At 56.4% G+C, this 17274-nt stretch overlaps 1 protein-coding gene across 1 annotated transcript; it reads right to left on the bottom strand.

Moving 5' to 3' along the window:
* Positions 1–3820: 3820 nt before the first annotated feature.
* On the bottom strand, positions 3821–6396 carry LOC133340744 (probable G-protein coupled receptor 139). Its single transcript, XM_061549134.1, has 3 exons — positions 6328–6396; positions 5568–5832; positions 3821–4983 (listed from the first exon to the last, which is right to left on the bottom strand). Exons 2-3 carry the CDS (start codon positions 5818–5820, stop codon positions 3821–3823), a joined length of 1416 nt encoding a protein of 471 aa, XP_061405118.1. The 5' UTR covers positions 5821–5832; positions 6328–6396.
* Positions 6397–17274: the final 10878 nt, after the last annotated feature.

Genomic DNA, 17274 nt, shown 5'->3' with positions numbered 1-17274 from the left:
TTCGCTATGCCGCCTTCTGGCGAGCCAGGGTACGACTCCTCCCCACTCGCCACGTTGCCGTGATCCACCAACCTGTGAATAGTCTCGTGGTGGTTACAGCCACGAGGGTCGCCACCTTGGTCGTTCTGAACGACAAGTCGGAGCGCGCCCCAGCACCGTCTAGGGAGGGGGCATCCTCACAAACACATAACTATCGGTCACGGGCCATTGTTCTGGAATAGAAAGTTCGCCGATCCAGTCACGGCAGATGGACGCAGGGTCTCAGTCCGTACCACGTCTGCGATGATGATTATGTAATGGTGTTAGGGGAAGGACTCCCCACCAATAGCAGGGTTAGTGGGACGATGACAGGAGAAGGGGGAGGGGTAATCGAGGAGATATGAGGGGAGAACGGGCGGGAAGAAGGGGCTTTTGGCGGGAACGAGATTGGGACGGCTGGGGACAGGTGCGGATGGGAGAAAAGGATTAAAAGACGAACCCCCTGCAACCTTGTGTCGGCTCTGCTTTACAATTAGATACTGCCGTGAGAACTGCACCACAGTAGACAAAGCAGGGCAGCAGTAGTCCCCCGATATCGAACCCTACCCTACCCGTAAACCTATACCCCTAACCCTCTATCTCTAACCCTACACAAAACCCTACCATCACATCGAACCCTACCCGTAAACCTATACCCATAACCCTAGCCCTCTGTCTATAACCCTGGGGTTCGCAATCAAAGTAACAAGAAAATATTTTTTTCCCGAATTCGGTAAAAAACTAATATTTCAAGAGCCAAAATATATGTGAATACATACACACATTAAATGTGAATACATACACACCCTACCTGTGACTACACCTCTAACCCTGTCCATAATCCTGTTTCTGTCCGGCTGGGTGGCTCAGCGTTAGAGCGAGCAGCTCACAATCGGAAGATCGCGAGTTCAATCCCTGGTTGGGTGGGGGCTGATTCATCATCGCTCCCTCCGGGGTCGATAAAATTAGCACCACTTTGTAGGGAAGGTCAGAGATGATTAGTCATATGGATAGACTCGCCCATGCCAGAGGAACGTGGAATTTATACCGCTGGCTCTGCAGGACTGTAAACAGGAGATGAGCGTCAATGCCTCAATACTGGTTTGAATAGAAACTCTTGACTTTAGATTCCAGTTCTAGCGCTGATCCCACCCCACCGTGACCCGACCATGACCCCCAACACTCCCGAGGGAGTGTCCGGCACCCGGCGGTGGCGATTCGTGGAGTCCACGATTCTGTCGTCGTACGATTCAAGGATCGATTATTTCGTCTCGTTTGTATCGTTCCACGTGATGTTCGCCCCATTGGCCAACACATCTCATGATAATATAATTAGCATATAATTAGCATATACTATGAATGATATTAATGTAGAGTTTCATTTCGCGTGAGCTGGCGCGACTAGTTGGCCAGGCTCTGAGATGTTTTCAGCCAATTGATGGTTGGGTGTTCATACGTGTGGGAGGACACACGAGTACTTGAGAAGTCTTGAATTAAAGCTTTCGTGACTGCAGGAATTCATCACAATTTTTTGGGTTATTTTCTTTGAACCTATCCACGTGACTTTACCGAAAGACCCAAAGAATACCTTGAGGAATCCCACGCGTGCTGGGAGGAGACACTATATCTCATGCAGATGGGACAGATGGAGTCCACACTCTGCTGTACCGCCTTCTGGCACCTTGACGGCCACGGGTAGAAGGGAGTTCCACAACCAGTGAGTGATCCACCAACCCTCGCTGCTGCCTGGGAGACCACGCGCGGCGCGGCCACCACCGCCGACAACGCATGGAGCTGGCTCTGAAATATCAAGTGCGAAAGAAGTTCAACATGCATACATACAAGTGACCTCTGGTCCAAACACCACAAGTGGCGCTGTTGCCACTTGTTGGTTGTATGACGCTCAGAGTCAAGGTTTGTATTCCCCAAAGTCGCAATGGGTCTCGCATTGCGACTTTGTAGATAGGCGAATTTGATTACGCGTTCTGTGCGGTCATTGGTGACATGGGGCTGAGACTGCCGACTCACCACCCTTGAGAACCCGGTTCGATCGCAGTGGGCGGTTGACACCAGAACTCGAACCCAGGGAACCAGCATGCGCAGAGAGTTCATCGGCCCCCTTCCCACATCCTTGTCACTTATGCTCTCCAAAACGAAACGAGTGATGACCCAATGTTGCGTATTACAGAGATGTGTGTTGAACCAGGACCCATGTCTAACAGAGAAAGGGTCATTGTCTACACACAGCAGTCGTTCAGGCGAGCCTGACTCTGCCGATGAGACACCGCGTATCGAAAGTTTTTGCTTGTATTGAACAAATGTTGCTGAAATTATCACCTTCCCAGAAGGCCGTGTGGCTGATGGGATGTGTAAAAAAACCCGCCTCATTGTTTACGTGGAGAAAAAAATGTGGGAAGGAGGCAGAACGTCTGATGATGTTTTAACTGATATGGTCTCCGCGGAGACGCGAGCGATGAGTTCGTCACCGAGGCCGTGTGCGACGATGGCGGCTCACGTGCCCCGTGGCGGTGGTGCTCCGGCACCTCCGACCGGCCCGCCCCGCGCTGTGATTGGCTGCTACCTCCTCCACATGGGACCCTCGCTCCTCGAACCCAGTCCGGGTTTAGCACCAGATGGAGCGGTGGCGCAGTGGTTGTCGCACTGTGCTACGAACCGGGCCACCCGAGTTCCATTCCCGCTCACGGGCGGCCAAAATCAGTAACGAATTAGCTGAATCGGTTCTAGGCCCTCTCCAAGGTCGACCGAACCTTAAATGAGTACTTGGTGCGGTGTGTAAACATCAGCACTGGGGAGACGAAGCCAGACCCCAATATGCGGTATTCACCTTAATATGTGCTCGCTAACAGTCCTTGCCCCAACAGTCTCTTGAAAGCTACATGGGGAATTTTTTTTGTGTGTGTCCCAGTCATCTCGGTCAGTGAACTCATAACACCAGGGTCTGTCTCATGACATCCTGCATCGAGCCTTACTTGACGTGACGGCTTCAAAGTGCACCAAGCCTGGGACAAGCACTCTGGTGACGTCTCCACCTCCGGTGAATGGCGGCTGTTGTTGTGTGTGGGGAGCGGTGGCGCAGCGGTTGGTCCACTGCGCTACAAACCCAGCGACTTGAGCTTCTGTTGAAGGCTAACATCGGTGGTGAGTGATATTCAAACCAACACTGGGCCTCCCCTAGGTCGACTCAGCGTTCAATGAGTACCTGGTGCCTTGTCTGTAAACATCATCACCTGGTGCTAGCCACCCACCCGCTTGTGTGCTGTTCCGATTGCCATAGGTGCTCGCCAACAGCATGTGAGCCTCCCTGGGAGAGGTTCGTGTACGAGCGCGAGTGAAGGGCGCAGCGAACACTGCTGTCGATGCCACCGCTGCCATCATCACCATCAACACCACCGTCATCATCATCACAATGACGATCACAAATCTTCACTAGCGTGCTTCTATCATCGCGTCTGTCACTTTCTTTGCTGTCATCATCATCGTCATCATCGTCCCCGCGTTTCCTCCTCCAGACGCTCCGCCCGATCTCCACCTCCCTCAGCCCCCGGGTGACGCGGGCCCTCCTCGCGACTACTCGAGGATGATCCTTGAGGGCCAGGTCAGCCCCGGAGGAAACGGTGGTCTCATGAAGTCCCAGGAGGTCACCGCGATCGGCACGAGGCCCCTCGCGTCCCGTCAGCTGCACTCGGCTCCTCCCGGCACGCGGCGTCCCCGTGAGCAGAAGACGTTGGCACCTGTAGCGCGGAGGCAATGGGGCTGCAAACCAGAGTCGCGTCTCTCCGGCTCAGGGCCCCGGTTCCGCGGTGTCGGGCAGCAGGGGCAGTTTGCGCGTCGTGGAGCCGACGGGCGCGTCCGACGGCGAGACCCTGAGGCTGCTGCTGCTGGACACGGTGATCGCCGCGCTGTACGACGAGGGAGTGGGGCCGCCCGGCCCGGCGCCCCCCGCGCCCCGCGCCGCGCGCCCGGATCTCATCCCGGCGGCGGCGTCCGCGCCGCACGCCGCCCCCCGTTGCCGCCGCGGTCCCCCGCGCAGCGCGGCGCAGGGCGCCATGGCGCGCAGCGTGAGCGCGGCGGCGCGGCGGAAGCGACGCGAGACGAAGCAGTAGAGCCAGAAGTCGAGGGCGGCGTTGAGCAGCGCGACCATGTGCGCCAGCTGCGCCAGCTGCGCCAGGCGCGCCGCGTCGCGTCCCGGGGGCGCGTACGCGCGGTACAGCGCCACGGCCACGCGCGGGGCCCACAGCAGCACGAAGGCCGCGCTCACGGCCAGCAGCACGGCCGTGGGCTTCCCGTGGCGCGGCCGCGACGCGCCCAGCCCCGTGCGCCCCCCTCCTCCTCCTCCTCCCGCCACTCCGCGTCGCCCTCTCCGCCTCCGCAGGCGTCTCACGATGGCGCCGTTGAGCGCCAGTAGCAGCGCGCAGGGCACGAAGTACGCGGCCAGGCAGTGGAACCACAGCAGCGCGCGGTGGAGCGGCGCGGCGGCGGCGGCGCGGGAGCCGCCCGCGCCGCCTCCGCCGCGCCCCCACGCGTCGGGCCACCAGTAGAAGGGCACGGCCGAGGCGAGGCTGGCGGCGTACACGGACACGATGACGCGCCGCGCGCGCGCCGGGAACGACACGGAGCAGTAGCGCAGCGGGCGGCACACGGCCACGTAGCGGTCGGCCGTGAGCGGCACCGCGGTCCACACGCACGCGTGGTTCGCGCCGAACTGCAGCACCCCCAGCAGGCGCAGCAGGGCCCCCGGAGGCCCCGCGGACGACACCGCGGCCGCGGAGGGAGGGGGCCCGAGACCGGCCGCGCCGCCGCAGCCGCCCAGGAGCAGCAGGTCGAGCAGCACCACGAGCAGCAGCGTGATGGTGTCGGCAGCGGCCAGCGCCAGCAGGTAGCTGTAGCACGACTTGTGGCGGCGGCGCAGCAGCCGCAGCAGCACCAGCAGCGTGAGCGCGTTGGCTGGGGAGGGAGGGAGGCGGGGGGGGGGTCATCAATCACGGTTGCGGAGCGCGAGCCCAAAGGCCACCCAAAACTCCAAGAATGGCCAGCAACAAGCAGCACCTCTTGTTTGTATAATAGATGAGGGGTAATGCGTTTGTTGAATTGAGCGAGGTGACGACTGTGAGACCTCGGGGAGAAGAGGCGATGGGAGGAGGGGGGAGTTCCAGAGCGGAGCAGTGCGCTGGAAGAGAAGCGAGGTGACCTGCAGCGCGCTGAGTGGGTTGACGAGTGGGTGAGTGGGTTTGTGATGGGATGAGTCTGTTGTGACTTGCAGTGTGGCGGTTATTGAATATAGTGGAGTGGGTGAGGCGAAACAGGCAGCGTCTGCTAGAGAGAGAGTCTTCAACAAGGAATCAATGAGTGAAGCTCACGGGAAGAATGCACGGGTGAGTGAGCGATCCAGTGCGCGATCTTTCCGGGGCCCCCACATCTCCAGATCGGGTCCCACCCTGGGCCGTGCCTCACCCCCACCGGCCCCTCCCGAGACCAACCCTGCTGATGAGGCGCTGAATGTGGAAACCGGCGTGCGCTGGTGTCCGTACCGGGCAGGCCCAGGGAGAGGAGGCCGCTGTAGTAGACGAGGGGTAGGACCCCGAGCCCCCCCGTGCCGCCGCCCCACCACGCGGGGGGGGCCGGGCCCCCCTCCCAGGTGCCGTTCTCCGCGGTGGGGGGGGAGGCGAGCAGGGCCGGGAGGGGCGACCGCGGGGAGTCCCTCTCGGGCAGCGACGCGGCGAGGGGGGGCAGCGGGGAGCCCGGGGGGGAGCCCGCGTCCCCAGGCAGCGGGGAGCCCGTCATGACGGCCGCTGTCTGCACACACAAAGACAAAGATCCCCCGTGTAGCCTTAACAGACTGCTGGGGCAAGTGCCGTTAGCAGGCATGAAGGCCGGCATGACACACAAGGAGGCGGGTGGCCAGCACCACGCCCGGCCGCCTTTGTCTCCCGAGTGGCGATGTTTTCACACCGCACCCGGTACTCATTTGAGGCTGAGTTCATCTTGGGGAAGCACAGGATCGGTTCAGACATTTCGCCACAGTTGTTGATCGTGAGCGGGAATTTAACTCGTGTCACTGGGACACACGCGCACACACACGGACACACACACGCGCACACACACGCACACACACTCGCGCACACACACGGGACACACACGGGGACACATACGCGTGCACAGTGCGCGCGTGTAGGTAACCCGACCATCATTTGAAAAATCCACACGCGGTGCTCACGACCCCTGACACGCGCGTGTTTAATGTGCGCTGTGGCACCTGTGGCACCTGTGTGTGTCACCTGAGTGTCTCACCTGAGCGTGTCACCTGTGTCAGCTGTTGCAGATTGAGAGCGGAGCGGACGGAGCTTCTGCGCGCTCAACGCCTTCACCACAGCGCTTATAAACGCCCCTCCCCTCTCCCCTCCCCTCTCTTTCTTTCCCCCTTCCCTCCCAAAACCCCGCTCCTCCCTCCCGCCTTCTCCTCCTCGTGGCACCGCCGTTGAGCGCGACAGCGCGAACACTGGAGGCCGATGAATGGCGTTATTGGGGTGGCGAGCCCACAGGAGCTTCGAGCCTCGCAGCTTCCTACACCTCGCCTAGCTCCACGCTCCCACGTGCCCTTCATTCATTGTGCAGACGAAGAACCACTCCCCGTTGTTTGGCAGTTTCCTGCCCCTCGCAATGACTGTCGCCAGAACCAGCCTATTGTATTTCAGAGGTCAATACGGGTGCCGGTCCAGCTCCCGACAGTGGAATGGCAGCCTCTCCTCCGCAGTGAGGATTCGAACATTCCCCGTAACCAGGCGCATTGGCTTCCTGGTGTTTCTGGAGGAACCCCGAGGGGCGGGGGAGGAATGAACTCTCCTGGCTCCGCCGAATGGGGTTTAGCCAGGAGACGACATCCACCACTGCCCGCCGATGGCCGCCGGCACGGCACGGCACGGCTCGGCTCGGCTCGGCACGGCACGGCTCGGCACGGCACCAGCTTGTAATTGTCGCTCTGCGTGCACCCGTCCAGAGCCCCCGCTGGCCACTGCGGCGGCCGCGAGCGCCATGGGGGTAACAACTAAAGGGTATCGGCCTCCCCCCAATGGCACCGGTCACCGCACTTCACAGCGGTACCCACCGGCAACCACCGAGGCGGGGGTTCTTTTTAAATCCTTCATATTAAGTTCACTTGTTTGCGCGCTTACGACCGTGCAAATCTTTCGGTCGTTCTTTAACCCACTTCCCGTGATCCAATCGAGCTGACATTTTGCACACAGACTCGTTGTGCGTGATAATTAATTTTCGTGAAAAATATTTTCCAAAATTTTACACTTTTTAGGAAAAAAAATTTCACTAACACAATCATATAGTTTTCCTAAACACAGAAAATTATTCAAGAAAACAACAAAAATGTACAATATAAACAATCATACAAAAACTGAAAACCTTATAATCCTTATATACGACTTTCCTTATATTTAATTAAAAATACCAATGTGATAAAAATGAAACTCTTACTCAAGAAAAACATAAATGAATAATAAAATAAAACCGATGCCACGCATATAAAGGATTTATAGTGAAAAACTTTCTTTTTACGGGTTAATTTTTTTTACCAGTCACAACTACACGAAGACAAAGATCCACCGTATAGCCTAAACAGAATGTTGGGGCAAGTTCTCTTAGCGAGCACCTATGAAGGCGGCACGGCATACTAGGAGGTGGGAAGCCAGAACCACGCCCGGGCGCCTTTGTCTCCCCGGTAGCGACGTTTTCACACAGCACCAGGTACACATTTGAGGCGTGAGTCGGCCTAAGGGAGGTCCAGCACTGGTTCAGATCATCATCACCGATGGTGGCCGTGAACGGGAATCGAACTGATCTCGCCAGGTTTGGAGTGCAGCGCGCTAACCACGACAATACCCTGACACCCACAGACCCTTACACCCACACCTCCACACCCTGACACCCACAGACCCTTACACCCACCCCTCCACACCCTGACACCCACAGACCCTTACACCCACGCCTCCACACCCTGACACCCACATACCCTCACACCCACACCTCCACACCCTGACACCCACAGACCCTCCAACCCTGACACCTCCACACCCTGACACCCACAGACCCTCACACCCTGACACCCACAGACTCTCACACCCACACCTCCACACCCTGACACCTCCACACCCTGACACCCACAGACCCTCACACCCTGACACCCACAGACCCTCCCACCCACACCTCCACACCCTGACACCTCCACACCCTGACACCCACAGACCCTTACACCCACACCTCTACACCCTGACACCCACACCTCCACACCCTGACACCCACAGACCCTCACACCCTGACACCCACAGACCCTCACACCCACACCTCCACACCCTGACACCCACAGACCCTCCCACCCTGACACCCACAGACCCTCACACCCACACCTCCACACCCTGACACCTCCACACCCTGACACCCACAGACCCTCACACCCTGACACCCACAGACCCTCACACCCACACCTCCACACCCTGACACCTCCACACCCTGACACCCACAGACCCTCACACCCACACCTCCACACCCTGACACCCACAGACCCTCCCACCCTGACACCCACAGACCCTCCCACCCTGACACCCACAGACCCTTACACCCACACCTCCACACCCTGACACCCACAGACCCTCCCACCCTGACACCCACAGACCCTCACACCCTGACACCTCCACACCCTGACACCCACAGACCCTCCCACCCTGACACCCACAGACCCTTACACCCTGACACCTCCACACCCTGACACCCACAGACCCTCACACCCTGACACCTCCACACCCTGACACCCACAGACCCTCCCACCCTGACACCCACAGACCCTTACACCCACACCTCTACACCCTGACACCCACACCTCCACACCCTGACACCTCCACACCCTGACACCCACAGACCCTGCAGGTTGTGACGGTTTGGTTCGCAGGTCTCGGCGCTGGGAGAAGAATCCGGGGCGAGCGAGCGAGTGGAGCCGGGGACTCGGGGGGAAGGGCGCGAGCTGCAATCAGGGTAGGGGTTGGTTTGGGGTTAGGATTAAGGTTATGGATTGGTTTGTCTATGTACGTTGAACTTCTTTCGCACCGTATGTAGCAAACCGCGCTAATCGGAGGTGCGTGTTGGGGTTAATAATGGATTATTGAATCTATCTGTGTGGATATTTGAGTGTTACCCCGGTAATGCGTGATGGGGTTTCTCCCACACGAAGGCTAACTCTCCCTCGTGACATGCATGGCTGCTAAACATCTGAGCTGAGAGAGGAGCCCGTGTGAGGTTGTGTGTTGACGATGGTGGTGATGGGGCTGCTGTTGCTGGTGTCTTAATTCGCCATTAAAATGCGCGAGGAGCCGTAGGCGGGGGTCGCCCCAGTGCCGCTCATTGGCCCTAAATCATCCCCCACTCACATGACTCGATCTCGAGACCCCCACCGCCTCGCCCCCCACCCCGGCATCCCCCGTGGAGCGCCACATGCTCCCGATCGCGCTCAATTAGGGCGAATTATTAATCACCAGTCCCATCCTCATCAACTGATACATCACCAGTCCCGTCACCAAACAACACACTAAACACAACACGATACACACCACGCGATACATAATACACTCTACACAACACACCGTGCACAGCGCACATACACGTCACACACGTGCACATGTTTTACTTACCCATATGTTGACACATCCCATCAGACACGCGGCCTTCTGGGAGTGCCCTTTTCAGCAGTATTGGTTCAACACAATCAACACTCGACCGGTTTTAACATTCAATGTCTCATCAGCAGTCAGGTTTGCTTAAACCAATATTGATGAACTGCCAGATGTTTATAAGCAAGGACTTTCTCTATTAGATATGGGTCTTGGTTCAACACGAAACTTAATGAGACAGCACAGAATCATCACTCGCCTCGTTATGGGGATTATTTTACGAAATTAAGACGTAATTCGCTTCCTTACAATATATCTCTCCACATAAATAAATGCAAGTACAGTCCATACTTTTAAACAATCGTGTTCGATCACATAAATATAAATGTGTCGTTAATCCCGCCACCATCTGACACGGCCAATTAGTAAGGTTTGTCAAGATAACAAAACGTGCCAATAGTTACTAGTTCAGCACACCGGTGTGTTGGAGACTAAACCTACAACATTCACAGTTAATCAATATAGATAATGTATGTACATCAAGTATGCATATTATGCATGCACATTATGTATGTACATGTATGTACATTCTGTCGTTTTTGGGTGCAAAAATCGCAATACAGTACCTAGTATTGGCTTCTCACAGTGAATTACCATCGACGTATGGTGACCTGTATAGGCACGCAGTTCAACGGTGTCTTACTTGATAATACCCTTCCAAGGAGCACTACGCCTGCGGGTATCAGAACGGTTAAATTATTTTAATTTCCCTCAATTTCACAAGAACAGTATAACACATCCCATCAGCCCGGCCTTTTTGGATTGCATTCATTCAACAGCACTGATGTGTTCATCTGCGCTCCAGCCACTCCACTGACCACGTTCACGTCCAGGCTCCCGGTACCCACGCTCTGCCCCCCCCCGGCCCATGCATGGGCAACACAGCCATCGCCGCTACTACTCTACACTGCGTCTCGTTCCATATCTTCCTGTCTCTCTGTAGGCACGGCAACGATGGTGATTTTCACGGCGGTCAAAAGGAGCAATCGTCCCTGGCCCGGTGGCACTGCAGAGCCTCCTCGCACTCGCGGTCCTCGCCCCCCGCGTGGCACCAAAGCCCCTGGCTCCACGCGTCCTCGACCCCCCCTCTCCTCTCTCGGGGTCATCAAAGCGGTCACGACTCGGCCTTTAGAGGCGACAAGGGGCGGGGGCGGGGCAGAGAGGACGAAGAAGGGAGGGGCCGAGGGGGCGAGTGCGCGCATCGGACTCCCGACTCCCCAGCGAGGGACGCGGGAGGGAGCGCGCGGGCACAGACCCTCAGCGGACATCAACGGAGACAATGAGCGAACGATTCGCATCCACACCTCACACATCATGGCCCTCCTCCAAGTGAAGTTAAATACCGCTGTGTTTACACATCCCATCAGCCTCGCACACTTATGGGAGTGCACAATTTCAACAGCAAGCCTGCTGATGTGCGGCGTTGGGTGACGACACGCAGGCATTAACAGGTGCTCGCTAACATCATTGCTTATTACGCGCTGTGTGTTGTGTCCGTGTGGAGGCGTGTCGGAGTAATTGTGTGTGCTCGTGTGCAATGATTTCCAGATAGGGGGGACAACCCCTCCAGCAATGAAACACGATAGAGGAGTTGTTAGTAAGAAGTAAGGACCTATCCCTTGCTTTTTATTCGACGCGTGTGCGGCGATGGCACAGCCGTCGATCGAGGGTCGAATTCAAATCGCGTCGTGTGATCGGCATCGCGCTCGCTGAAGCTGTTGATGCCTTCAGGGAAGTCGTGGACTCTGTAGACGCAACTTCGCACAATTCTGAGTCACTTATAACTGCTTTGCCGTTACTTATTGCCAATTATGGACTCAGACTATTGTCCGATCATCTCAGAGTCCGTAGCACATAATAATATGCTACACAGTGGCAGTGGGGGTCGCAGAATGCCGATTTATTACTAATAAACCCCAATGATCCGATCGAAATGAGGGATTTCGATCGGATCATTGGGGGGGGCACGTGCCACCCCACCCCCCACTTGCTCCGCCAGTGCCCGTGTGTGTGGAGTGGTCGCGCAGCAGGTATGCATGCGCTACGAAACCGGCTACCCGAGTTCGAATCTGAACAGGTCCTGGGTCTCCCCAAAGGTCTCAAATGAGTACCTGGTTCGGTGTGTGAACATCGCATGAGGGAAACAAAGGCGGCCGCGCGTGGTACTGGCCACCCACTCCCTCGTGTGCCGTGCCGGCCTTCACAAGTGCTCGCTAACAGCACTTGCCCCAACAGTCTGTTCAGGCTACACGTGCTGGGTAGAAAACCCACGGCCAGCATCGGTGACGAATATCTAAACCGCCTGCTATCGGTTACTAACTCAACTACATCTAAATTGGGCCCTGTTCATCCATACGATTCTTGTTGGCAAATCTGCGCTATACTTAGCTAATTAATTAACCCCATTGTCAAATCCAAGAAACCTAATTGCCTTTTAGCTATCCCAAAAATAGGAATTGTAATAGGTGCAACAAAGCCTTTGTGACAAAGTATTTGTGACAAAGCCTGTGCCACTGCAGCACCAACCTTTTGGAACAACCTTGTTTCCTCACTTAATATCATAAATCTTTCTTTAATAAATATTCTGAAGCAGAAGATTAGTGTTGGATGCAGCCACATTTGTCAATGTGTTTTGTAAATGTAATCCCTAACAATGCATTGAGATACTCTTTGGTTCTTTCGGTAAAGTCACGTAGGTAAAAAATAAAATAAATCACGACGTCTCGGGCGCAACACAAGCGTCCACAAGAATGTATTGAGAGTTAAATGTTTTGTACATTTTTTATTAAGGGACTGTGTGTTGTCTTGGTGTGGTCTGTGATTGTTTTTGCTGTTGTTTTACTGCCTTTCCAAAGTTTGGGAGTTGATGCAATTTGAATTTATATTCTTCATTATTTAAGGAGTGCCACGTGGTGAGATGTCATCGTCCTCACCCGCAATGTCGCAGGTTCGGGGGTTCGCTGCCGACCCTGGCGCCTGCTGCTGTATATTTGGAGTTTGCATATTCTTCCCGTAGTCACGTGATTTTTTTCTCCAGATCCTCCGGGTTTTCCCACCACGTTTAGAAACATGCATTGAGACTATTTAGATTGTTTTACTGACTTACATGTCAAAATAAGCCACTTTTTGTGGCCAGGTCGCGTTTAAAAAATAATTAATATTTCAGTGGGCTTCGTCCGGTTGGATGGCTTAGTTGATCTGTTTGTGTTTGAGTGATTCGTTTACCTTCCTTGTACTTCGCACTCCTATCATGTATTTGGATTGTTTGTTGTTGTCACGTTCTTCAGTGGACATGACACCCCCCCACATGTCCATCGTCCTCTCAATCCACGCCCTGCCATGCGCAGTGGTTGGCACGCTGCATTGCGAACCCGGCCACATGATTCCCGGCCACGGCCGACATTGCTGACTGGTCGAGTGGCACCTTGGCTCCACCACGGCCCCCGCAGGCGCCTTGGTGAGCGCGAGCGCGGCGCGCGTCCGACCCCTGGCGGCCACGCGCGGGAGTGACGCGTGCGACGAGAGGGGCACTTGGCGCATTACGCCTGGTCACCACGGTAACCAATAGTAGGTCACCATGGCAACCAACACCTGGTCACCACGGCAGCCAATAGCAGGTCACGACAACCAACGCATGCTCACCATGGCAACCGTCACCTGGTCACGCGACCTCCGCTGGGTGTAGCCGCAGCGAGCGACCCGAGGAGATGTCGGTGTTTCGGCTCGGGTTGAAGTTGTGTCACGGCAGTGGGTTTGGGTTGCAGCACGTGTGTGGTGTAACATGCTAAGAACATGTTAGCGGTGCAGTTCCCGTCCGAACGCGGGGTGGCTCTATCGAGCTGCACTGGGGCCGCGAGACCCCAGAGGGTTTGCGCTCGGGGGCTACGAGGAGTTGAACGGGTCTGGGTAGAGGGGTGCCTCAGTTCATTACCCCGCGCCACTGATGTGGATGTCACGATGTTAGTCGTGACGACGATGATTGTGATGATAAAGATGGTTGTTATGATGTCTATGATGGTAATGAGGACACATCATTATTACCCCACCTCATCAGGGAGCGTCATCTCTACGCACACCTCATCACACCTCATCACACCGAAGATCTCCTCTATTGCATTGGAACACTGATGGGGCAAGTGCTGTCAGTGAGCACCGATGAAGGCCGGGACGTCATCCGAGGGGCTGGGCGGCCAGCACCACGTCCGACCGCCGCTGTCTTCCCAGTGGCGATGTTTACTCACTGACCGAGGGGAGGCCCAGGGGTCGGCTCAAACATTCGTCACGAGCGGACTTCAGCAACACACGAACCCATCTCGTCAAGACACCTCCACCCCACACGCTCCGTACGATAAACTACAACATCCGAGTTGCGTTAATTCATAAATATACCGCGGTAATGGAGTAATTAGAGCAGGGGTAACGATGCTAACATATATATAAATATCCGGGGTAATCAGGTAACGATACCGGGGTAACCAGGTAATGATACCCGGGGTAACAAGGTAACTACACCCGCGCTAAACATGTAACTAGGTCCGGGGTATCCAGATAACGAGTCCGGGGGTAACAAGGTAACCAATCCCATGGTAACCAGGAACTAGACCAGAGGTTACCAGATAACGAGGCCCGGAGTAACCAGAAAACTAGGATTGGGCTAACCGGGTAACTTTTCTCGGGGTAACCGGGTAACTAGGCCCGGGGTAACAGGTAACGAGGCCCAGGGTAACCAGGTAACTTGGATCGCGGTAACCAGATAACTAGACCCATGGTAACCAGGTAACTAGGCTCCGTACGTCGCTATATTTAGCGCGATGTGCGCGGTCGCCATGGCGACGCGCGCGCGCTCTGAGCCGCGCGCGCGCGCGCCTCTCAGTTTGGCCCAAGAATAGCGGGGACCGGGGCCCAGCAGCCCCCCCCCCCCCCCCCGCTAGGGCCCTCACGCGGACCCCTAAAGGGTCCACATGTGGCCCAATTAGAAACCATATAAATTGACGTCTATGTCCCTTCGGTGCCCCCCCGAGTCGTTATCAGTGGGCCTATCAGGGCCCATTCCTCTCATACCACTGGGGCCCATTTGTAGCTGCCACCATGGTCAATAATTTACCCTCTTTTTGGGACCATTGGCGCACTATAATACAATTTTAGAGTCAATTCTTACATTTCTCAAGGGTCCACCAGTGCCCTTTCTTTCCCAGGGCCCATCCGTGGGCCCGTCAGGATATATTCGTTGCCCCCGCTAGGGCCCATCGTCGCCCTCTTAGGGTCCACCCGTAGCAACCCTCTCGGGACAAATCGCATCATTGGGCGCACTTGGATCCACGAGTGGTCACGGCTGTGGGCTCGCAGTGGCCCCAATTAGGGCCCACATCCTCTGCGCCGGCCCAGTGTGGCACCGCTTCGGGGTCGACTTTACATTCCTCATTGTGAATGGCGATGATAATGATGTGAGGGAGCATGGTGGTGACGACTCCTCGGCGTGGCGAGTGTGGAGAGTCGTGTTAATGCCATGATTAATATTGATAAGCGTGGCACGCGCCTCACATCCGGTGCTCACCCCCCACCCCCATCCCCCCCCCATCCTCATCTTCACCCCCCCCCTCTCGCTCCCCCCACCTCGTAGTCCCCTCCCCCTCTTCTCTCACATCTCTCCCTTTCCCTCTCTGCTCCATCTCCTCTTTCCCTGCCCCCTCTCGCTCATATCTCTCTCCCTCCACCTCCTCCACCCTCCCCCATTCTCCCTCCCTCATCCTCCCTCCTCTCGCGCTCATCTCCCCCCCCCCTCTCCCCCCAGGCCCCTCCCCAAACGGATCCGTTCCGCGTGTCCACGCCGTCTTATCAGCGAGTCGCTTAATTGGCTCTGGGCAGATTATAGGAGTGGCGGGCTCCCGCCGAGACCCCAGCCTCCAGCATCAACAACAACATCAGCAACATCAACAACAATAATAGATGGTGGTGGTGGTGGCAAGCAGCGTGCGGAAGGGGAGGAGGGCGCATGGCTCTGCGCTTTAGCGCTGTGCACGCGCGGCTGCGAGGGTTATGGCAGCAGCAGCAGCAACCCCCCCCCTCTCGCTCTCTCTGCGCGCTCCGTGTCTCTCCACGCGTGCCCGTGAGAGCGGCTTGAGCGTCCTGTCCGTCTAATCATTCATGGTAATTCGTGGTCATTTTCTGCACTTGCTATTGGCGCTATTGCGATGTCTCTGCGTGCAATGCCAATTGAGTCATTGGCGGTGGCAGTTTGCAAATGCGGACCCAGATGCCGACACACACACAATGGCCTACTTTTTTCAAAAGCCGTCGCAGAATGCTTAACATCCACTGCGAGTGAAGCAGACGGCGCGTAGCAGCAGTATTCGTACGGTTCATACCCCCCGCAGTGATAACCAGGGCGGCCTGCCAAGCGGCGGACGCGCTGCCGCTGACGCGCACCGCCCCGCCCAGTCAGACCGCCCGCGTGCCTGACGGGCTGTCCGGCTCGATCATTGAGTGTCGTCCCACCTTGTGCCCCGATGAGATATGAATCAAAATCGGATGATGAGGTGTGGCAATCCACACCTCGTTAGGGGGAGAGGAGGAGGTGTATATCACTTTCCGAGCAGCGGCGCGTAGTTGTGTGTGTGTAGGGGGGGGGGGGGCTATTGACCCCGGGGGACAACAGCAGCAGCAGCAGCAGCCCCCCAGCCCACAACCCGAATGAGCGCCACTCGAGGAGAGTCGTGTGGGATCAAGCAGGAGAGCTGCCGCGGGTAGCCGCTGCCGGCTCCTCGGCACGGGGACGCGGGGTTTGATTCGGCGGTTCGCGATGACGACTCATGGTTATGGTGAGTTGCCCTAATTAATTACTGATAATCAATCATGGATGATTAATTATGCATAATGAATTCCGCGCCTCCAGGGGGGAGCGCCCCCCGCTCGCTCCACGCCTTGCCCCGGTTGTGTGGCGGGTTCCTTCATCACAATGCAAACCAAGCTGCTGCTGCTGCTGCTCCTCCTCATGTCCAGGAGGATTGCGGTAGCAGCGAAGGAATGTGACGAGGTGTGGGGGGAGGCGTCGAGCACGGGATGAGGGGGACCGATCTCCAAGCCACAGCTACCCCTTACCTGCTATTCCTACCCCATATCCCGAGCAAACGATCCCTATACCCCGACCCAGATATCCAACATTGCCCCTACACACACCCCCTGTTCCTACTCCTCTACCCTAACACTGCCCTAAACCTACCCTCGCCTTTTAATACTTCCTCTAACACTGCCCCCCTATCCCTACATCTACCCATAACCATACTCAGTATTCCTACGAGAACCATAGCTTCAACATTACCCCCTATTTCTACCCAAACACCCTAACCTCTACCTACCTCTCCCTCCCTCCCTCTGCCTGCCTCTCTCTACCTCTTCCTACCTCTCCCCGCCTCTCCCTCTCTCTCCCTTCCTCTCCCTGCCTCTCCCTACCCTACCTCTATTGCTGCCACTATCCGCCCCATACCCCCCAACTCGAGTACAGTTCCACCCC

This window comes from Lethenteron reissneri, chromosome 10, assembly GCF_015708825.2.
Source record: "Lethenteron reissneri isolate LAM-NWPU_2019-01 chromosome 10, ASM1570882v1, whole genome shotgun sequence".
Lineage (NCBI taxonomy): Eukaryota > Metazoa > Chordata > Hyperoartia > Petromyzontiformes > Petromyzontidae > Lethenteron > Lethenteron reissneri.
This window is presented reverse-complemented; position numbering and strand designations above follow the sequence as displayed.